Here is a 24,082-nt window from a genome sequence, read left to right as displayed (position 1 = left end):
TTTAAAAGTAAATTTGTTATAAAGAAAGTTTTTATTTAAACCCTTGAAACTGAAATGTCAGGGTGGGAAATAATTCCCAGACTTGTGCAACAGACCAAGAAGATTCAGACACGCCTCTGACCTCCAGCACCTCGTAATCCAGCCCAGAAGAGAGGCCTTTCAAGGAGTAGCTCCGGGTAGAAGGGACAGCATTAGCACAGGGACAGTGCACAGAGAGGTCACCCATCTGCCACAGTGGGGAAGACTTGAGACACTGATGGAAATAGGTCCTGAAAGGAAGATCTAGAAACTGGACTTGACCTAGAAGCAGCAATGATGGCCTATCCGGGGTCCTTAGTACATCTTAAATAATGTCTTCAAGACTTGTATATACATCAGAAACTGGGGTTTAAGACCAAGGACATCACCGTTCCTCAACCATCAAAAGTACCAGTGGAATTCTCTGGCGGTTTGATGGCCCTTGGAGACCCTTCGCCGTCTGGTATCTGGAGCGCAAGGTGGGAGACACAGCAGCTATCAGAACTAGGACATGTTCCACTTGGCATATGGAACACCCCCTTATAGAAGAGGCCAGGACACCATAGTTGTCTGGATCCTGACTCCAACTCCCTGTGGTCCCCCATCATGGAATTCCCTTATGAGATTCATGGAGAGTTCAGTTCTCCCTTTTCAGAGCCTTGGGCTTGCATCCTGTGTTCACTGTTCTCTTCACTATAGATCCCTGCAACAGGTGCCAGAGAGCCCTCTCGTGAGATGAGAAACTACTGTTAGACTCTATAATTCCGTGTGCCTCCCTGTATGAAATTCCATGAAGTGCAATTTTTCTTGATAATGCATAAAATGGGGAGATCACAGCAATGATTTACAAACTTCCGGCAGCTTCACTCGGGGCATGGATGGGGCTGCATTCCTCGAGAAGTTCGGTGGTTCCTCTGTCAGCCCCAGAAACTGTACAGCAACGCTGAAGAACACTGGTGCAGCAGGTTCCCAGGGCTGAGACCCTGACTGTAGGGTCTTTGCATGTCTGTTACAATAAGTCTAGTAAGAGTCAGGACTTATCCTCAGCTCACGAGGCTGCGTAGAAACCCATATATTCCCCTAGATTGCATAGGCTCAAGAAGCCCCTTCCCAGCCTTACCTCTGCAAGTTCAGGAGCAACAAAAGCTTCTCTAACAAAGAAGCAATTCTGCTGACCCCTGAAATTCTATCCCTATGACTCATCATTTTGAAAAGAACACATACCAGTTTTTTGTTTGTTTGTTTGTTTGTTTGTTTTTGGAAGACATCACACACACACACACACACACACACAGGTGAGAAAGGCTCTCTGTCCCCACGAGAAACAGAGGAGTGATTACATCCGGGCACTTATGGTAGTAGGCCCAGTGCGCTCACTACCACCACCCCTCTGCCCCCGCTCCTCACCCTCACACCCTCTGGCTGCCTGAAAATACACAGCACTCCAAGACAGGCTGCACTTGGCTCTTGCGGACCTGGCTGGCCTTCACTTCACACCTTGAAATTCTCAGCCCTTCATTGGGCCTGCACAGGTCACCTCTGTGCTGTTAGGAACCCTTGGGGAGGCAGAGGCCGGCTTCTCCCAGAGCAGTCAGGAAAGGCCTCAGCAGCCAGCAGTTCTCTGCTTAGTTCTCCTTCATGCCCTCCTCCAGCCACTTCAGATAGCGAGCGTCTCCGTGGTCCATGGCAATACTGAAGACCTCTGGGATTTCAAAAGGATGAGCCAACCTTTGGAAAGAAAGCAGAACTCTGAGTGATGACGACAGGATTAACCTACCTGATAAAACACAGCCCGCAGGCTCTCTGGAGGCCCCTGCAAGCAGCTGCAGCTCACAGCTTAATGCCCTGCGTGGTCCAGCCTGCCTGAGCCTAGTTCCTATTCAGCCTGCCTGAGCCTGGTTCCTATTCAGCAGGTACTGGGCTGGATCAGTACCTTTAGAGCAGTGGTTCTCAACCTTCCTAATGCTGCGGCCCTCTAACACAGTTCTGTTGTAGATATTAGTTTAGGATGTGCTACATTTATTTATGCTGTGGAACATTTATTTAATGATGCAAACACGTGTTACATTCTTTTATGTTGCGTTTGTTTAGCTCTGTGAAGCTGTGTTACTGTGTCTGTCTAAAACACCCGGTCTACTAAAGAGCTGAACTGCCAACGGTGAGGCAGGAAAAAGGAAAGGTGGGGCTGGCTGATGGCAGAGAGAATAGAGGAAGGAGCTAGACCAAGGAGAGGAGAACATAAAGGGGCCAGCCACTCAGCTACACAGCCAGCAATGGAGTAAGAAGGAAAAGTTATACAGAGATAGAGAAAGGTAAAACCACAGAGGCAAAGGGTAGACAGGATAATTTAAGAAAATCTGGCTAGAGCTGGGTAGTGATGGCGCACACCATTAATGTCAGCACTCAGGAGACAGAGGCAGCCAGATCTCTGTGAGTTCGAGGCCAGCCTGGTCTACAAACTGAGTTCCAAGACAGGCTCCAAAGCTACACAGAGAAATCTTTTTTTGAAAAACAAAAAGAAAAGAAAAGTTGGCTAAAAACAAGCCAAGCTAAGGAAGGCTGGGTATTTATCAGAAAGAATAAGACTCCATGGTGACTTATTTGAGAACTGGGTGGCAGGCCCCCAACAAAAGCCAAAGAGTAAAAAGAAAAAAAACTACACAGTTCCTCACGTTGTGGTGACCCTCAACCATAAAATTATTTCGTTGCTACTTCATGACTGTAATTTTGCTACTGTTATGAATCTCAACCCACAGGTTGAAGACTGATGCTTTAGAATCTTAGACATATGGGTTCAAAGTCTGTGTCTGCCCTTACTAGTTCTGTGTGTTGTGGGAGCTCATTCCACCAATATCTTTGGGGTACCAGCCTTCAGGTGTGCTTCTTGTCTGTGGACATGACCGCTTATTGGGAGAGAGACAAGGGTCCCGCTCTCTATTTGGTGGTGAAGATCAGGTCAGGTGGCATGAAGTGACCACATGTGATCGGTCCCCAGCTTCCCTGGGCTAAACAGAAGGACTCTGTAACTCATGATCCCTTGTCCTGTATCTGTGAGTCTGTTTCCCCGTTGCATCCCTTAATAAATTGATGTATATATTCGCTGTGGCTCACATTACAAGTGGTGCCCAAATGTGAACTGAACAGTGGCTGGAGCTGGTCTGTGCGGCTCCCATCCCAGCCTCCCCAGCTGCTCGTGCACTTCCCATATCCGCTGAGCCCCAAGCGTTCCCAGCTGGGATCCCTGTCTGCCCTGTGTCTGTGACTGTGGACAAGTCATTTAAATTTCTCTGAACGTCTCCACAGAAAGGGATAAAAACACCTTTTTGGCTGAATTGCGGAGAACTAGCTAGTGACCAGCGTTGCACACACTCATGTTCACTATTCTTTTCACCTCCATCCACACACATCGCTGTGTCTTCCTGCCCCTCCCCAAAGCCTGTAGTTTCCGTCCTACCTAGAAAATCTTCACTGTTCCTGCTGATCAACCAAACTCCCCTTTCTTGAGCCTCAAGGCCAAATAATCCCTGACCTTCGCCCACGGGGCCCTTACTGAGAGCCTGGCTCAGTCGCCTGCTTCTGCTTAATTCACCTGGCCCGGTGCCAGTTGTCCTCACGTCAGTCTCTCGTGTGTCAGATGAACGAAATAATTCTTTGCTTACTTTCTGATCAAAGTAGAGTCATTGGGAAGTTCTCATGGGCTAACGTGGTTAACTAATCATAGTGTTTTATAAGTAGGATTGATTATCAGTTTGATAAGCTTCTTTCATGGACACCAAGGCCAGAATCTTCTTTGATAAAGAGACATACAGAATTCAAAGAATCAGACACCTTAGCAGTAAGATGAACTGTTGAAGCACTTCATAGGTATACTGCATATAGTCTAATATGTATAGCAACCTGGTAGTTTGGTACCCATTTTATAGATAGACAGATGAGGCAAAAATATACACATATACTAATACAAGCGTTATGGTGCAACTATCAAGTAGGAAGCCAGACTTCAACATAAGAAGCAGAACTCTGGAGTTCTCCTGACCCAGAAGCTGCCCCTCACAGCTTACAGTTCAGTTCAGCCAAGCTACCTATTCCCTCGCCTCTGCTGTTGTTAACAAAAGGGTCTTCTCTGAAGTCAGAATTGAGACTCAGCTTACAGCTCTATGGCCACAAAATCCTAGTTTCCCTAAGATGTGAGGAGATGATTCTTACTATGCAGAGCAAGGGCGTGCAGCCCAGGCGGCACAGCAGTCCACCTGGGGTGCCCCTTAAGAACCCCACACTTGACCTACAATCCACCCTGCCTACAAGATGTGTGGGAGCAAAGGCTGCTCAGAGCCTGTGGGAGTGGCCACCCATGACTGGTCCAACTTGAGGACCATGCCACAAGAGGGAGCCTACACCAGACACTGCCTGGATGGCCAGGAACCAGAAGCAGGACATTCCAGAGACCCAGATAGAACCAAGCATGACTGCCTCCCCCCGCCCCCAATAAAAGGTCGATGAAATGACTCCTAATGATATTCTCCTATACTCACAGGCCGGTGCCTAGCCAGTCATCAGAGTCTTCATGCAGCCGCTGATGGGAGTAGATGCACACCCACAGCCAAACACGAGGCAGAGCTCAGGGAACCCCACAGAGGAGGGGGAGGAATAATTGTAGGAGCCAGAGGGATCGAGGACACCACAAGAAATCCCACAGAACCAACTAACCAGGCTTCATAGGGGCTTACAGAGACTGAAGCAACAAACACAGACCCTGTATGGGTCTGTGCTAGGTCCTCTGCTTATATGTTGTGTTTGTATAACTTGGTGTTCTTGTGGGACCCCTAACAGCAGGAAAGTGGGTGTCTGTGACTCTTTTGCCTGCACTTCGGTCCCTTCTTCCTCCTCCTGGGTTGCCTTGTCCAACCTTGATATGAGGGTTTGTGTCCAGTCTTCTCGTAAGTTGTTATATCACGTTTGGTTGATATGTCTGGGAGGCCTGTTCTTTTTTCTTTCTTTCTTTCTTTTTTTTGAAGGGAAACAGGAGGAAGAGGAGATCTTGGGAGAGAAGGGGTAGGAAGAGGGACTGGTAGGAGTGGAAGGAGGGGAAATGAGGTTGGGATGTAATGTATGAGAGAAAATAATAATAATAATAATAATAATAATAATAATGAATCATTTGATCCTCTCACAGACAAACCAAGTTAAAATCCATTAGGTAGTGCTTATGTTGGACATTTGAAAAATATCTCCAGGTGATCTAACATATGGCCAGCACTGAGGCAACAGGTTAGACCAATGCTTCAAGTGGTAATGTGGACAAGAATCACTAGATATGATTCTTGGGATGCAGTTCCATTCAGTAGGTCTGAAGTGACACAGGATCCCATCTCCAATACTAGAGGTAGAAGGGGACAATGTCCTTGTTGCCAATGAGAGAATTGTTTGCAAGAAAAAAAATTAAATTTTGAAACCTTGAATTTGTCATTGTAAACTTAAAACTGTCCCTAGCAGCCATCTTATTAAGCCACAATTTGCAAAATGTGAATGACTCCATTTTCTCACTAACTTCTTGGTTTTGAAAAAGAATGAGTACTCTTCATAGAAACATGATATTTGTGTGCTGGGAAGTGGTGGCATACACCTTTAATCCCAGCATTCGAGAGGCAGAGGCAGGCGGGTCTCTATGAGTTCGAGACCAGCCTGGTCTACAAGAGCTAGTTCCAGGACAGATTCCAAAGCTACAGAGAAACCCTGTTTCAAAAACAAACAAACAAACAAAAACCATGATATTTGTGTTATTACTATATAATGATTGTATTGTCAAGTAAGCTAAAAATAGTTTTCAAAATCCTTGGCACTTATGTTCGTGGACTTCATCAAAGTTTTGAAGACCTCAGAGGTAAAGAGACCTCACTTTGTGAGTCACTGCTGTCAACCGCTGAGACTCAAAGTGAGCTTTGTGACTGCGTTACTCGGAACAAGCTAGAAATTGACCCAGCTTTCGTGAGTCTGAATAATCTTTCTAAAGCATGAGGAGGCCCTGAGACCGATATTTTGAAACCACCAGTGTAAACTGTCTCGTTCTACTCTCCATCGCCCAGATAGACACAGAGTCTCTAGGAGACGATCGCTAAACCCAGCTCACCCTCTTCCCACATTCATTCACGCAGCGACCAGAACATCTGGACCTAGTCCTGTGGTTCGTGAGTGAGAAGCCTTACCTCACATAGGTGGACAGCCTGGAGACCTTGGAAGTCTTTGTCTTTATTAGCTGTGACAGGAAGAAAATCAATCAGCAACTTAGGACCTGAAGGCCAGCTCAACCCTCCATTCCTCCCAGGTCACAGCCCAGGTCACCCGCTTGCTAATGGACCTCAAGCCTCTCAGGTGGGGCAATCTTCATGATCGGTTGATTGATGTGCATGTAAGACATCATCATTGAGCTACACCCCAGCCTCATCACTAATTCGGATCTGGAAATGGTCCTGATGTCACTCATTGTCCTGTTAAGACTCCTCTGCCCCATCCTCACTTACCAACAAGATCTCAGTGGATTCTTCTATTTCTCCCTTCCAAAAGTACCTAGAGAAGAGAACAAAATCAAATTGTAACAGACCCAAGAGGAGCCTGGCAAATTGTCAAACCTGCCCAAGTAGGTAAATTACTGAAGAGAAGTCGCCACAATCTTCCTCAAACCCGTTGTGCTGGCACAAGGTAGAGTCATCAGCTGAGAAAATGCCTCCACCAGACTGGGCTGCAGGCAGGCTGTGACTGATACGAGAGGTCCCAGCCCATTGCAGGTAGTGCTATCCCTGGGCTGGTGGCCCTGTTCTCTAAGAAAGCAGGCTGAGCAAGCCATGAGGAGCAAGCCAGTAAGCAGCTCCCTCCATGGCCTCTGCATCAGCTCCTGCCTCCAGGTGCCTGCCCTGCTTGAGTTCCTGTCCCTGACTGCCTTTGACAGTGACGTGGAAGTGTAAACCAAATAAACCCTTTCTTCTTCAACTTGCTTTTTGGTCCTAGTGTTTCATCGCAGCAATAGGAACCCTAACTACGAACCCATAAAAGAAGTCTAGAGTTGGCCAAGGCCCCACAGGTCAGTCTGTCCAACCATTCTAACAGATACATTCAGCACCTATCAGTGCCTTCCTGAAGGTTATCTATTGAAGATAGTTTCCTAACTCAGATTTCATGAGGTCTCCTTCCTTCCTTCCTCCCTCCCTCCCTTCCTTTCTTCCTTCCTTCCTCCTTTCTTTCCTTCTTTCCTTCCTCCCTTCCTCCCTTCCTTTTTTCTTTCCTTTATTCTTCCCTCCATTAACCCTCCGTCCATCTTTTCTTGCCTCTTCCTTTTTTTTTTTTTTTTTTTTTTTTTTTTTGCTTTTTCGAGACAGGGTTTCTCTGTGGCTTTGGAGCCTGTCCTGGAACTAGCTCTGTAGACCAGGCTGGTCTCGAACTCACAGAGATCCACCTGCCTCTGCCTCCCGAGTGCTGGGATTAAAGGCGTGCGCCACCATCGCCCGGCTTGCCTCTTCCTTTTTTATGTTGGAGAGCAAACTCCAGGCCTTGTGCATGTTAGGCAAGCAAGCACTCTGCACTGAGCTACATGCATAAGCCTCTAGAGAACATTTTAACGATTCAGAAACTTAGGCCTCAGCCTCAGAGAGGCTAATTCAACAGACCTAGGCTGAGGTTCAGAGATCAAGTTAAGGCAAGTTAAGCAGCCATGCTCAGACAAAGTGAGCAGTTGAGCAAACAGTGTGACTTTTCTCTCCTTTCTCTATACACAACATATTTTTGCCTTCCTTGGGAGATATAAACTGATAACAAACAAAATCTCCAAATGCAAGTCGACTGTGCAGTGTTGATTTAAATGCCTTTGAAACATCCTCCGACAGCTCACATTTGCCCCATGCTCTCTCTGTCATCTAGGGCCCGATATTAACACTCCCAGTCCCCTCCCTGGCCTTGGCAAAACTCACAGTGACGACGTCCTAGGCAAGATGTTCACAGAAGCAGCCAATTTCTTATCCAATATGGCCCTAGAGCAAGGAGAGGGGGTGATCACTGGAGCAAGTCCAGGGTTTTAAGAGAAGGGATGGGAATTACTGTGAATATCTGAGTCTAAGTAAAGAATCATTTAGGGTGTCCCCCCAGCCTATGCTTCTTGGCCATGGTGCTTTCTCACAGCAGTGATAACCCCAAGACACCCGGGACCAGCTTTCCTTACTGCTTGCTTATTTAGCCAGGGAAATGCCTGCTTCACCATTGTCCTTTAGAAGCAGGTAGCTTGTTTGGCTTCACAAGCTAGTGCTATAGCTGGTTCAGCATTAGGGCTATGGGGATGGAAGGGCAGTGTTTTATATGTAATGTCAGGAATGCTGGGGCACAAAGGCAGAATGCTAGGGTTTGAGTGTGTCCCTGGAATTCCTGTGCTGAGAACTAACCCCATAAATCATGTTAATGAGTTTGGAGAGAGAGCTTTTAGAGGATGATTAGTGAAGTTAGGAGGGTGGGGCCCCAGGGTGGCATCAGTGACTTCAAAATGGAAAGGAAGAGAAAGGGGGTCAGCACGCTTGCCCTCCACTGCCACGTGATACCCTTGTTTGGTTGGTGTTTGTTTGTTTGTTTGTTTTTATTTTAAAGGTTTCTGACAAACGCCTTATCAGAACCCTACTCCCGGGCTGGGTCGTAGATTTCCTTCCCTGTTCCAAGGAAGGATGGTCTCCCTGCTCCTCCCTTGAGCCCTCTACTTTCTTACTTATCATGAGACCTTGGGAACTGAGCTAAGGGGCTGAGAAAAGGAGTTAGACTAGCAGTTGGGGGAGGGGGTAAATTGTCCCCATGGAGGCCTTCACAGTTCCTTTAAGACCTCCATCAAGTCGCCTATCTCTATGGGTCTCACCTCTTCTGCCCCATCAATGACTTAACATTCCCTAGCACAGCAGAAGATCAGCCCTAAGTCATTCCGAGCAGGGACATCCAATGAGTTCCCCCACCCCAAGCAAAAAGTATGGAGTTCATCTTTGGACAGAAAGGGTTGCCAAAAGCAAGAGAAGGGCACAACGTGGCCCCTAGGAGCACCCTGGTAGCTTCCCGTTCACGTAGGGGCATCACCTAGCCCCGCACTATACCTGCCAACATCTTTGGCAATTTGCTCATTGGGACAGTTGACAAAAACAATGGAGTAAGTGCCAGAGACATGGTTCCTGGTGAGGGAGGAGTGGAACCAGAGGGTGAAGGTCCTGAGCACAGGATACGTCAGGATGACCGCCAGGATCTGTATGGTACAAAAGAAAAGCACGGGTCAGTGACTCCTGGCTCCACCAGACTAGATCATCTCGTCATCCCCATTCACAAAATAATTCCTAAGGTCTGTATCTTGTTTTACTACTTAGAGTGTTCATGCCCAGGGTCCTGGGAAACTAACTCAGTTAAATGAGATTGCCACACGCCACCCTGAATTTGGTGGCCCACGCTTGTAATCTGAGCACTGAAGATGCAGAGACTGGGAGATCCCTGGGGCTAACGAGATGACCAGAATATTCCTGGCACCTACTCAGCAAGTTCTAGACCAATGGCAGACCCTATCCACCCCCAACAATAAATAAATAAATAAATAAGCAAGCAAGCAAGCCAAGGTTAAGAGCACTGAATGCTGTTTCAGAGGAAAAGCTGGAAATATGGAAAACTATGCCCTGGCAATGCTGAAGCACGCATGGGCAGCCCCATATGAATGGTTCTGTTGAACTTGTCCATATTGGGTTCCGTGGTCTAAGTTGATGAGGACGACTGACCAGGTCTCTTCCTCAAGAGGGCACCAGATCTCAGTACAGATGGTTGTGAGCCGCCATGTGGTTGCTGGGCATTGAATCAGGACCTTTGGAAGAGTAGGCAGCTGCTCTTAACTGCTGAGTCATCTCTCCAGAGGACTTGAATTCAATTCCCAACACCCACATGGTGGCTCAGAACCCAAGTTCCAGGGCATCTGATATCCTCTTCTGGCTCCCAGGGGACAGGCACATGCATGGTGCAAGCAGAACACCCATACACACTGAATAAATAAATAACAAGATGAAAGGCTCCTGGAAAATGATACACCAGCGCTGACCTCTGGCACCCATACACACAATTTACCCACACATATACAATGTACGCATGCCTAGATGTTTTCCTCTGCATTTTATAGCTAAGGAAAAAAAAATGGAGGACCACAAATCAATAAGGCAAAAAACTTTCTCAAACCATAGCTTTAAATGTTGAAGCCGGAATTTGGACTCAAGTCTGGGTGGTTTCAAATCCATTTCTATTGCACGAAACTGTTACTGCAGGTACTTGTGACTGCCGCTCACTGAAGCATCTGTGAAGATTATTTTTAATGGTAAGCACTCATCTCTCCGAATGCTTTAGTGAATAGTTTCACTTGCATCCATCTAACTGCTCCAGGTTGGTGCATGCTTGAGTGCGAACATACCAGTTTTAAAATCCTGCAACACACGCTGCTGGGACTAAGCATTAGTATGACCAAGAAGTAGATTCTCCTTGGGGGCGGAGCACAAGCAGGCTTTGCTGAGAAGGTGCTCTCTCTCTATTGGTTACTTTTCTCGTTGTCGTGATGAGAAGCAACTTGACTTACCCGTGGTCTGTGTGGCTGGGGAAGCAGGGCAAGAGGCAGAGTTGTGGCATGTGGTAGTTATCTTGCCAAGAAATAGAGACCAGACAGAGGCTGGCTGGGAGCTAAATCACAAGGCCCCTTCCTAGCAGCCAACTTCCTCCAGTAAACAGCCTCTACCTGAAAGTTTCACTGTGTCTGAAGTCACATCATCAGCTAGGAAACATGTTCAAACGCACGCACCCACCATGGACACTTCACAATCAGCCCAGAACATTCTATACCTGTCCCCATCAGTTCATGGTGACCTCACAATTCAAACATTCATTATATTCAGTTTATCTTGAAAAGTCCTCAGAGCCTTACAGTTCTACAGAAGTTCAAAGTCAGGAGACTCAAGGCAGTCTCCTGTCTGTGTGCCCCTATAATTCAAAATGCATGCAGTACCCTAATGCGAACATTCTTGTTCACAAAGGGAAGAATAGGGGCTCAGTATGGAAAACTGAGCCAACGCATGAGCAAAACCTAGCAGGGTAGATACAGACCCAGCAGGGCAGACACAGACCCTGCGGGGCAGACACAGACCCTGTAACTCCAGTATCCAAGTTCCATTGCCAGCTCAGATGTAGCCTGTCCCACTTAGACCACAGATGCAGTGTACTCTGTGTGCCTTTAAGGTTAAGCCTGGAAAGCCACGACCCTGGGTAGCCTGTTCCAGCCGGGTACTCTCTTCAAATGAATTCGCAATGAAGTTTTCCACGCGCAGGATTTTGCCCTAAGGCACCTTTCCTAATGCCCCAGCAGCTAAGGTTCATTTCTCCTAAGGGCCAATAGCTGCTTTCTCCTTGCTGGGCTCCACCCTGAACTTCAGGTTCAAAGAGCTTCTCTGTAGAATCCTTGCCACCCACATTCACAGTCGTTCTGGTCCTCTCAACGGCCACCACAATGATCCACAGGCTCTATTTACAGCAATCCAGGGGTTCTCTAGCCCACAACTCCAAACCATTTCAGATTCCTCCCACAAATCACTTCCAGAGGTGTAGCAAACAGGAGAGTCGAGCTCAGCACACCAACAGGTTGCTTCTCACACCAGTTTCCCATGCTAGTCTCTCTTGCCGTTGTTCCCACCGGATACCTGACAAGAAGCAAATTAACAGAGGCAAAATTGATTTGGACTTAGTTTAAGGGAATCCAGTCAGGCTAGGAAGATGCTCACTGGCTAATGTCTGGCTGGGCAAGCATGAAGACTTGAACTTAGATGCCCAGCACCCAGGCAAAACTCTGGGCATGACAGCACACGCTTGTAATCTCAGTGCTAGGAGGCAGACGAGAGACTCACAGGGGCCCAGTGGACAGAGTCTAGCCAGGCAATCAGCTCCAGGTGCAGTGAGAGACCCTACTTCAAATAAATAGAGAGCAAGAGTGGAAGACACTCAACACTGACTTTCACAGATGTGTGTGCAGCTGCACAAACACATGCAGGGACACACACACACACACACAATGGTAGCCCATCATGGTGAAGGCAATGTGTGGAAGCTGGTTGTTCACATTTTGCTATACCAGGAAGCAGAAATTGGAGAAGCCAAATCGTAAGCATCAAGGCCCACCTCCAATGACCTACCTTCTCCAGAGAGTCTATGTCCCTTCAAACCATACCACAAGCTGGGGACCAAGTATTCAACTTTTACATGAGCCTGTGGGCAAACATTTAAACCAAAACACCATTTGAATAAGATCTAAAATAGTAAGTCAGATTATTAATGGGGGCACCAAGGCACTAAACCACCTTTAGGGTATGGAGTGGTATGGAGTATGGGGTATGGAGTGCCCTGTTTCTATGGATAGGGAGAAGATCAGAAGGCAATGAATGAAGGGAAGGAATTACAAAGAAAGGGGTCAAACCGGGGCGTCGGGTGTCAGGTGCAGGTGTGGTGGAGGTCTGAAGTGGGGGGGGGGGGGGGGGGACAGAATGGCCATCAGAGCAGAAGAATGGGCCGGTGAGGAGTGGAGACCGGCCAGAAAGCAGTCTGTTTAGGAAGTCACTCACTGGCTCAGATCCTGAGCAACGTGTCAGCAACTGTGGGAGAAAACAGCTGAGTTATCATTTTCTTATTATCTTCATGACAATGCTTGGGAGGAAGAGCTGAAGTACCTTCCATTCCAGCATCAGTATAGAGTCATTCAAAGGACAGAGGCCGTCTAGGTCAGGCTGTGACCCAGCCAGACTGAGCAAGGCTGCCCCTCCTGTTTCCCAGCCTGGACTCATGCTTTCTTGTAGAGCACCCCTGTCCTCCCTCCATGTTATATTACCACATGGCTTTTGACTCTAGCTCTTGATGGGCCCTGAATGTTTTGTTGTCGTTTTACTTTCTTAAAAACATTTTCCATATGTATGGGTTGTTATGGAATATTGGTTTAAGATGTGTTACATTTGTCTGTGCTGTGGAACATCTGTTTAATGATGCAAAGATGTGTTGCATTCTTTTATGCTGCATTTGTTTAATTCTGTGAAGCTGTGATTCTTTGCCTATCTAAAACACCTGATTGGTCTAATAAAGAGCTGAACGGCCAATAGCGAGGCCAGATAAAGGATAGGTGGGGCTGGTGGGCAGAGAGAATAAAGAGGAGGAGAAATGTAGGCTGGGGGTGGAGAGAGAGCAAGCAAGGAGAGAGAAAAAGCGAAGGAGAGGAGGGCACCAGGGGCCAGACACCCAGTCACACAGCCAGCCACGGAGTAAGAAAAAAGAAAGAGATAAGAATAAAGACAGGGGCTGGAGAGATGGCTCAGCGGTTAAGAGCATTGCCTGCTCTTCCAAAGGTCCTGAGTTCAATTCCCAGCAACCACATGGTGGCTCACAACCATCTGAAATGAGGAGGTCTGGTGCCCTCTTCTGGCCTTCAGGCATATACGCAGAAAGAATATTGTATACATAATAAATAAAAAAAAAAGAATAAAGACAAAAAGTCCAGAGGCAAAACATAGTTAAAGAGAAATGGGATAATTTAAGCTAGAGAAGCTGGCTAGAAACAAGCCAAGATAAAGCCAGTCATTCATAAGTAAGAATAAATTTCTATTTATTTGGGAGTAGGATGGTGGGCCCCAAAGAGTAAAAAAGCAAGTTACAATGGGTGTTTTGCGTGCATGTATGTCCAGGTACCATGTGCGTATCTGATGCCTGCAAAGGCCAGAGGATTCCCCTGGTACTGGAGTTACAGATGGTTGTGAATTATCATGTGGGCACTGGGAACCAAACCCAGGTCCTCTGCAAGAGCAACCAGTGCTCTTAACCACTGAACTGTCCCTCCAGGCCCCTAGGCAATGTTTTTAATGCCCTGAGTTAGATGTTAATATTCTGGTTGAATTCTTCTTGCCTCCTACAGTTTCCACTAGTACCTCCATTTCAACACAGCATCCTACCCTTCAGAACTGACCCCACAGCCAGGCAGCAAAAATGAACCAGCCTTTTCAAGGAGCTGTCACTGTGCTTCTTTAATGAAAACTCGCTTGGTTTACAGGGCAAAAATAAAAGCACTAGAGGGAGGATTTGGATATTGTCAATACGGCTAACAGCTTATGGCTTCTGACGAGGTACAAGGTACTCCCTCCCCTTCTGTCAGTCTCACTAAGGAGCTGGAGATGGGACGGGACCCCACCCCGACCCCGTGCTGCTGACTCAGAGGTGCCAGAGGTGGAGATGGGGAATCCCCTCCCCACCCCGTGCTGCCTGACTAGGAGGTACCAGAGGTGGAGGTGGGGAATCCCCCACACCACTGCCTGACTCCGAGGTGCCAGAGGTGGAGATAGGGACCCCTGCCGCCCCACTGCCTGACTCCGAGGTGCCCGGGTTCTCATGAGAAGAGACGCACAGCCTGGGATCCCCAACACAAGGGAAGGGCTGTGCTTTATGGCCATAGCCCCAGTTCACCTCTTGACACGTGACTCTGCATAAATACTTGCAGGCTAGTAAAATGAACTATCGGAATGCAAGTCAGATGGCGGTGTCAAGATTAGCTAATGTGGTGAAGAAAGCAAGGTTTGGGAACCATCCACTCTAAGTATTACATGGATCCCTCAATGGACCATACAATTGTTGAAACAGTGGACCCAAGGCACGAGAATTCTCCTTCTGCCCAGGATGCTCATGCTGGGAGAAGAAAAAGGCTGTACTTGACGCCTCCCAGAAACAGATTTCACATACTGCTGACATTTGTTGAATCACCTTGTTGGAGACCAGATCCTAGACAATGATGGGTCAGTAGTGCGTGAGCCACCCTGACCTGGACAGCCTACGTGTGCAGATCCGAACACAGTGAGAACGGACTTAGGGGATCCTGGGTCTTCATCCTCTTCCCAGTGTGGCTCAATCTTTTCACTATTCGGCTGTTTTAATTGACATCTCAATGGCAGCCAGGGCAGAGATTGGTGACCCCTGAGTTCCCTAACATGAGTCCTGAGCAGAGCTGTAAGCAAAAGGAGCACTTATCAAGGGAAGGTTGACCCACAAAAAAGGAATCAAGATACTAATGTTACTGGAAAGGGGGGAGGCAGCCTGCCTGTTCCTCTGCTGAAATAGCTAAGATCTGGGGCATTTCAGGCAGCAGGCATGGGGGAGGGGGGACACGTGCTGAATACAAACTCACACTAACTGCCCTGGGAGCATGAGGTGAGCTCACAGCCAACATACTAAGAGGCAGGAGACTATCCCATGTTACCTAAGGCAGCCCTCAGCTCAAAGTAACTAGAGGCAGGGGGCCCAAACTCAAGTCAGAGTGATTTCTGTCCTCCAGGGGACTTAGCAATGTCTGAAGACAATTCTGACTCACGGCTGGGAGGGGACACTATTGTCATCTAGCAGGTAGGGATCAGAACTGCTGTCACACTGAAATACACTGCAGTTGCTATCACCTACCCCATCGGACAAGACCCTTAGCACTCTGGATAGTGAAAATTATTCATGAACACTAACAAAGGACCATAAGTACATAAGGTCAGTGTGCACCCAATGATGGGTGGCAGTTTAGAAAATGAATGAATGCATTCCCTGACAGAAACATTTGCTACAACTGAAGGCGGCTATACTGACCACTGTCAAAGTCACCATTCAATTTAACGGGAAAAGCCCTGGCTATAATTTGTGTGTTGTGTATGCACACGTGCATAGATGTGCAGATGCACTGCGCTTGTGAAGGTCGGAGGTCAGAGTAGGGCATCTTCTACCTTTTAAAAAAATTATTCTTGTCGGGTGGTGGTGGTGCACACCTTTAATCTCAGCACTCAGGAGGCAGAGGCAGGCGGATCTCTGTGAGTTCAAGGCCAAGCTGGTCTACAAGAGCTAGTTCTAGGACAGGTTCCAAAGCTACAGAGAAACCCTGTCTCAAAAAAAAATTATTCTGGGGGCTGGAGAGATGGCTCAGAGGTTAAGAGCTTCGCCTGCTCTACCAAAGGTCCTGAGTTCAATTCCCAGCAACCACATGGTGGCTCACAACCATCTGTAATGGGGTCTGGTGCCCTCTTCTGGCTTGCAGGCATAGACACAGACAAAATAAATAAATAAATATTTAAAAAAAAAAATTATTCTTTGGAAACTAAAATATAATTATGTCATTCCTCTTCCTTTTCCTCCCTCCAATCCTTCCCATTTCCCCTCCTTTTCTCTGTTATTATTACACACATATATATAAACACATAAATATATAAATGCAACCTGTTCAATCCATCTAGTGTTACGGATGGATGGATGGATGGATGGATGGATGGATGGACGGACAGACAGACAGATCAGTTTCAGGACTGACCACTTGGTAATGGCCATCCAATTAGGGGCTCCTCCCTAGGGAAGACTAGTGTTCCTGCTCTCAGAATTCCTCCATTGCCGGTAGTTCTTTGTCCAGGGCCCAGTTTGGTTTTGAGACAGGAGGGTCTCTCACTGAACCTAGAGTTCATTGAATCAGCTAGGCTGGCTGGTCAAACTGCTCCAGAGGTCTACCTGTCCCCAGCATCCCTAGTGCTGAGGTCCCAGATGTGTGCTGCTGTGCCTGGCTCTTCTTTACATAGGTGCAGGGGATCCGAATGAGGTTCATGGCAAGCGTCCTACTGACTAAAGCACCTCCCCAAACTTGTTTTAAAGAAATGTCTCTACATGATAAAGTTTGGATACTTTATATCTTTTATGTCTTTGCTAATTTTACACTTATAGAAAATACTTTATGTATCTGTTCAGTTATTCCTATTTGATCCAGCCATTCTCCTTTTGTTGAGACAGGGTCTTGCTATGTAGCCTGGGATGAACTGAACTCATTGTGTAGACCAGGTAAACCTCAAACTTGCAGGGATCCCTGCACCTCAGCCTCCTGAGTGGTGGGATAACAGGAGTGCACCAGCATGCTAGGCTTCTTCCTCAGTGTCCTGGAGTATCTGCCTGGCCTTTCAGAGGCTAGTCGGCTTTGCAAGCTTGCGGGGAGGCAGAGGAAGCCTCACCCAACCCAGCGGTTTAACCTGTTAACCAACCTACTTTAAAGGAATTTGTAGATACCTTGACATCAACACAACATTCAGTTTCTATGTTTTCCTGGCTACAAATTCAGAACTTAACAAAACAAACAAAAATCGTCAAAGAGGTTTACAGCAGTTTCTGCAAATGAGGAAATAATGTCCAGAGAAGGGGAGCAATCCCCCCAAATGAGCACCCCGGGATGGAGAGAACCTTGGGCCTGAGCCTCTCCTCCAGTCCTGTCCTCCCCACCATTTGTGGTACGTCTGACATTATTACTTCCTAGGGCATTTCAGAGATGAGAAAGCAGCCCGAGAAAAGGGCAGGAAAGCACAATGGTCAGCGGGACAGCCAAAGATCCTAGCAAAGGGCTTAGGAGGGAATGTCCCAGACATTCTCATGTGTCCTGCCCTCGCAGAAGACAGCCCCACTTACCCCACAGGGCAGACATGAAAGGGGGCTGGTAACCCTGAGACACCAGACAGCTTCCAGGACATTGAGGACTTCCAAAGATCTCAATTCTTCTCCCACAAGCTGCTCACAGCTCAAAACCACAAGAGCAGTGAAGAGAGAAATACCTTCAGGCAGAGGACTGTTTGGGGGGCACTCACCAGGAGGCAAGTAAGGACAAATAGCCTGAGGGGGCCCGGCCGAGGGCACCTTGACTCCTGCTTGTCCATGGTGCCCGTTGCTGGGGATGTAGCTCTAGGCAGTAACTGCGATCTGCAGTCTAGGTAGGGTGCCGGCTGTAGGCGGAACCCAGGGCCCAAACTGCAGCCTCCTCCACCCCCACATACCTTTTTCCAGGACAACGTCCACTCTGCCCCTCCCAGCCTGGCTGGCCAGGAGACCGGCCTGGAGGGAACTAGGGTGTTTTTCCACCACTGGTCTCACTTCTTTGAGCTTACTTTCCAGAGCTTCTCCTCAGGCAAAAAGAATGCTACCTTTCTTAATCTTCAAGCAAAATATAAAATCATAGATATACAGATAAAGCAAACCTTCCTTAGGAAACAAAACCTTCACAAACCACAGCACACGAAGACGCAAAACACAGATAAAACCCTTCTGTCAACTGGCCAAAGCCACCCACAAAGACAAACAAATGAGGTAGGTACAAACAGAACTGCTTCTCTGTCACATGTCCTTCCTTCCTCCCCGTCCCTCCCTCCCTCTCTCCTTACCTGTACCTTAACTTTTGCTCCCTAATTCTCTCCCCAGTGAACTGACCCCTCCCTTCCCAGGCCAGTTGTCCGTTCCTAGGATTAAGCCCAGCACCATCCTATGTACATACATCAAACACTCAGAAGCACCGCCGAGGAGGGCGCAGACTGGAGAAAAGCAGTAAGCCTGCGGCTGAGCACTGTCCTGCAGGAGTGCAGAGTCTTCAGTTGCTATGCTTTCCAACTTTTTAAAAAATTATTTTGTTCTGTGGTTGGAGGAATAGCTAAGTGTTCAAGAGCATTTATTGCTCTTCCAGAGGGCATGGGTTCGACTCTCAGAACCCACATAGCAGCTCTCAACCGCCCATAACTGCAGTTCCAGGGGACCCAACACCCTCTTCTGACCTCCACGGGCACCACTCACACTTACACGCTTAAAAATGAACAAATATAAAAATATATATTCCTTTTGATCTTTGGATCTTTTTAAAAGAACGTTACTACATTTTGTCCATTTTCTTCTGTGGTGTATCTGTGCAATTCTGGCACAGGTAACACGCTGCACCTATGGGAGTCAGAGGACAACTCTGCATGAGTCCATTCTCTCTTGTCAATCAGGTGGTTTGTCCTAGGAACCAAGCTGGCAGCAAGTGCACTCACCTGCCAAGCTGAGCTTTTCAGTATGGACCATCCTAACTTGGCATCTCCCGGCCCAGGGAAAGAGCTTAGCTATACAGGGATCAGAATAGACACTTGAACTGGCAAGTTTGAGCCAGAGTAATGGTGCTTGCCACCAAACCTGATGAACTGAGTTTAATCCCAGAACCCAGATGATGGAAAGGGAGCCCCTCTGCCCTCCACACAGTTGTTGTGACACACACACCCACAGACACATACAATAAATAGTCAAACAGTAAGTTAAAAAACAAACTGATAAATTTTATTATATTTCAAATAATATAACAAACTGTCAAACAAAAATGAAGGAATATGGAAAACAAACCAAAAATTGTTTCAGACTGCAGAAAAACATACCATTAACCAAATCTGGTCATGAGAGCAGTTCACAGTCTCCAGTGGTTTAACAATAGATAGTATTTAACTATCTACTGTTAAAGCCTTGGTTTCCTAGCGAAAGCAATAACTAAAGTGAGTTAACTTGTTAGCTGCACATTCAGATAAATTACCTAATCTGAGATGAGCGGAGTAAGGAGAGGTTCATACTTCCTTAATAGATATGAAGAACAAAAGATTAATATTGAATAATTTACAAAACATAACCAAGCTACAATTTCAAAAGCAGTTATTCTTTCCAACAAGTTCTACTTGTAACTGAAAAACTTAATTATCTGTATAAAATACATAGTTAGAAAAAAATAAGACTGGAGGTCCCTAAAAAAAACCTTCATAAGCCTACTGAGGTAAATCAGGACTATACTAAGTCCTTCATACCTATTACTGTAACTGGAGGTTCCTCTCTTGCCCACCAATTCCCAAATAACCACTCTGAAACTTAATATTATATATAAATGTTCAGTTGAAGGCTCAGCCTTATTACTAGCTAGCTCTTACATTTAAATTAACCCATTTCTATTAATCTAAGCATTGTCCCCTGGATGTGGCCTTACCAGTTGCTGGCATGTTGTTCCCCGGGCAGCTGGATGGTGTCTCCCAGACTCCATCCTTCTCCTATATCTCTGCTTGGATTTCCCATCTGACTGTATCCTGCCTTGTCATAGGCCAAAGCAGCTTTATTGATCAACCAATGAGGGCAACACAATTCATAGCATAAAGAAAGACATCCCACAGCATATTACATTAATGAAAATGGGCATTAATAATGACCATTTAACTCAGTTCTTTTCCTGAGATGTTATTGCTCACCACCTGCTCAATGACTAGACTGGATAGTATGGTGTGTGCTGGTGTGGGTGTAACGGTAGCGGTGCTAGTGATGCTGAAAGCCAGACAGCAGGGGAGAGACCACCAGCCTCTGATGGTGTGTGACTGGTGTGGGCGAGACGGCAGGGGAGACCACCAGCCTCTTATGGTGTGTGACTGGTGTGGGCGTGACGGCAGGGGAGACCACCAGCCTCTGATGGAGTGTGACTGGTGTGGATGTGACAGCAGAGGAGACCACCAGCCTCTGATGGTGTGTGACTGGTGTGGATGTGACAGCAGGGGAGAGACCACCAGCCTCTGATGGTGTGTGACTGGTGTGGGCGTGACAGCAGGGGAGAGACCACCAGCCTCTGATGGAGTGTGACTGGTGTGGGCGTGACAGCAGGGGAGAGACCACCAGCCTCTGATGGAGTGTGACTGGTGTGGGCGTGACGGCAGGGGAGAGACCACCAGCCTCTGATGGAGTGTGACTGGTGTGGGCGTGACGGCAGGGGAGACCACCAGCCTCTGATGGAGTGTGACTGGTGTGGGCGTGACGGCAGGGGAGACCACCAGCCTCTGATGGAGTGTGACTGGTGTGGGCGTGACGGCAGGGGAGAGACCACCAGCCTCTGATGGTGTGTGACTGGTGTGGGTGTGACGGCAGGGAAGACCACCAGCCTCTGATGGAGTGTGACTGGTGTGGGCGTGACGGCAGGGGAGACCACCAGCCTCTGATGGAGTGTGACTGGTGTGGGCGTGACGGCAGGGGAGACCACCAGCCTCTGATGGAGTGTGACTGGTGTGGGCGTGACGGCAGGGGAGAGACCACCAGCCTCTGATGGTGTGTGACTGGTGTGGGTGTGACGGCAGGGAAGACCACCAGCCTCTGATGGTGTGTGACTGGTGTGGGCGTGACGGCAGGGGAGAGACCACCAGCCTCTGAGCTTCTGTTTTCTTCATAGTCGATTCTCAGGTTAGATCCCAAAGTCTAATTGTGCATGAACGGCTTTGGCAGTATCTTGAGACACAAACTCTCAGTCTTAACGCCACGGCCTGGAATTACAGCAGCACCTCCAGAAGCCTTTTATTCCTATCAGTCCTTCCACTTCTCCTCCTTATAAAATCCTGCGTCTCCCTTCCGGGCCTGTGTCAGACTTTGCCTCAGACTCGGATCCTGCATCCCTCTCCATTTCCTACTTCATTTGCTTCCGGTCTCTTTGTTTTATAAGTTCTCTTCTACGTCTTTATAGGTTATTTATAAATCCACCGCAGTCTTTTACTACATTTTTATTGGTGTATGGAGGGGTGTGTGTCTAAGTGCCAGCACTCCCACACCAGTATGGCATCCATATGACAACCTGTGGAGTCTCTCCTTCCCACCTTGAGCAATGGGACTCAGATCTGTAGTTGGTTGTTTTTTTATTCTTTGCTCTCTTATTCGTTTGGGGGCCTGCCACCCAGTTACAAATAAATATACACAGAGACATATATTTTCTTATGAATGCCCAGCCTTAGCTTGGCTTGTGGTAGCCAGCTTTTCTTAACTTAAATTATCTCATCTACCTTTTGTTTCTGGGCTTTTTCCTTTTCTTACTTCTGTATATCTTACTTTCAATCTTATTCTGCGGCTGGCTGTGTAGTTGGGTGATTGGCCCCTGAAGTCTTCCTCCTTACCCTTTTTTTCGATCTTTTTTCTCCTTCGATTTATTCTCTCTGCCTGCCAACCCCTCCTATTCTTTCTCCTGCCTTGTTATTGGCCATTCACCTCTTTATTAGACCATCATGTGTTTTAGACAGGCACAGTAACACAGCTTCACAGAGCTAAATAAATGCAACATAAAAGAATGCAACACGTGTTTGCATCATTAAATAAATGTTCCACAGCATAAACAAATGAACACATCTTCAGCTAATATTCGACAACACTGATCAGTTTGACAGCACGTGCCTTTACCTGCTGAGCCATCTTAGGCACAGGATCCCTATCAATTGTAGCCAGTGAAGGAGGGCTGAGGCCCGGCATACACAGCTTCCAATTTCCTTAGAGTTATCTTTAATCTTTGCTTGTAAGGACTGGTCTTCTTGTCTAAGGATAGACTCTTGGTTTGCTGTTTTCACTTTTCTTAATGTTAGTCTTAACCCATCATTTTAACAGATTCTTTTTCAACCTCATCAGCTCTAGTGAAACATGCGAGAATTCACAGCATACTCCTACAGTTTCTACCAAGCTTTAAGAATGGTTGGCTATGTGTCATTTTTTACTTCTTTTACAACTACTAAAAGTAATGTAATGCCCCTGTGTTTCTTTGTCTTCTTATTTGTTCTTGTTGCGTTTTTATGGTTTTAAGACAGGATTTCTCTGTATAACAATCCTGACTGTCTGGAACTCGCTCTGTAGACCAGGCTGACCTCCAACTTATAGAGATCCGCCTGTCTCTGCCTCCTGAGTGCTGGTTTAAAGGTGTGTGCTCCCACTGCCTAGCAGCCGCTGTGTTTCATAAGTGAGCTGGGTTTTTTTTCTTTCAATGCAGTGAGAAAAGTGATCTAATGTCTTCTTGGTGCTTCAAAAATACGATTCAAGGGCTACAGGAAACAAGCCTCTGGGAGGAAGTGGGGAGAAGAGCCATAGTATCAACATTAGAATAAGCAAAGGGGAGTTTGAATGACTGGAACTTTTGTCCAAAATCACCAGCACCTTTAATTCAAGACTTTTCTCTACCAGTTAGGCTTCAAGACTACAACAATTATGAAGTAATTCAGAAAAAAAGGCAATGGTTATTGATACTTCTGGGTGAGCAAGGCATAAAACAGGAAAATGGTGGTTCTTTTCAAAAGACAAGTGCTACTAGGGTCTTTGTAAAGTCACAGAATTTTATTTTTTTTCACCTGAGTGTCTGGCATGCACTCACACAGGGATATCACATCCTTGGTCTTTTCTAAGCTTTCTGGATTTTTGTCTCTTTCCTTAAAAGTACAGGAAGCATTATTTCCCAAACAGGCTCATTTCCGTGGCTGAGGACCAGATGAAGTCCACAGCTCTGGACTTTCCAACTGCTTGAAATAGCTGGCTGTTATCTTAGTTAGGGTTTCTATTGCCTCAACAAAATGCCATGACCAAAAAGCAAGTTGGGGGGGAAAGGGGGGTTTATTTGTTTATATCTCCATAATGTGGTTTATTATTGAAGAAAGTCAGGACAGGAACTCAAACAGGGCAGGATCCTGGAGGCAGGAACTGAAGCAGACGGCATGGAAGGCACTGTTTACTGGCTTGCTCCTCCCGGCTTGCTCAGCCTGCTTCCTTATAGAATCCATGACCACCAGCCCAGGGGATGGCCCCACACACAATTTGTTAAGCCCTCCCTTATCAATTACTTATTAAGAAAGTGCCCTACAACTGGATCAGCTTCTCAACTGAGGTTCCCTCCTTTCAGATAACTCTGAGCTGTGTGTCTGGTTGACATAAGATTCGCCAGCACAGCTGTCGCCTAGCTTTTAATGGTTCTTCCTCCTCCAATAATGTCGTATTTCTCAAGACAGCAGCGATTTCCGAACTTTTTCTCATGCTTTCATGAAACGGATATGGATTGCCCTTGACCCTTGGTTCCCACCTGTATGTGCATTTGGCTTGGTTGCAAAGGGCCTTCAGAGCCTGAGGCCAGCCCCTCTACTGCCTGGACCTCCACTCCAAAGACGAATGCAGTGTCCATCCTCTGGATGATTTTATCACGCACAGCATCTTGAAGATGCCGGAAACTTTCTGCCCCAAACATCTCTTAATCAAGCTTCCAGTTGCATGACAGATGTCAACATGGTGCCGCATCACGTCCAGGTTCCAGTTCTCAGAACTTTCGTCACGTCTTCCTGAGGTAGGACCATGTACCTTGACTTGATAATCCCGGTTCCGCCACGGAGGACTTTGAGGAGCTCATGCACAACGC

At 47.1% G+C, this 24,082-nt stretch overlaps 1 protein-coding gene across 2 annotated transcripts; it reads right to left on the bottom strand.

Moving 5' to 3' along the window:
• Window positions 1-1,276: 1,276 nt before the first annotated feature.
• On the bottom strand, window positions 1,277-18,149 carry LOC121463064 (protein CutA homolog). Of its 2 annotated transcripts, XM_041675118.1 has the most exons (7): window positions 17,898-18,149; window positions 10,240-10,354; window positions 9,129-9,274; window positions 7,977-8,036; window positions 6,537-6,582; window positions 6,222-6,271; window positions 1,277-1,746 (listed from the first exon to the last, which is right to left on the bottom strand). In XM_041675118.1, the coding sequence occupies exons 2-7, from the start codon at window positions 10,240-10,242 to the stop codon at window positions 1,644-1,646; spliced, it is 408 nt and encodes a 135-aa protein (XP_041531052.1). In that variant the 5' UTR covers window positions 10,243-10,354; window positions 17,898-18,149; the 3' UTR covers window positions 1,277-1,643. The 2 variants fall into 2 exon arrangements, with proteins under 2 accessions (XP_041531052.1, XP_041531051.1); XM_041675117.1 differs by lacking the exons at window positions 10,240-10,354; window positions 17,898-18,149 and adding an exon at window positions 17,712-17,833.
• Between the last annotated feature and the right edge of the window lie 5,933 nt (window positions 18,150-24,082).

This window comes from Microtus oregoni, unplaced genomic scaffold (genome assembly GCF_018167655.1).
Source record: "Microtus oregoni isolate MIOR12 unplaced genomic scaffold, Mior012 000025F_ref0000491, whole genome shotgun sequence".
Taxonomy (NCBI): Eukaryota; Metazoa; Chordata; class Mammalia; order Rodentia; family Cricetidae; genus Microtus; species Microtus oregoni.
Note: the sequence above shows the minus strand (reverse complement) of the source record. Positions and strands in the feature narration are given on the sequence as shown.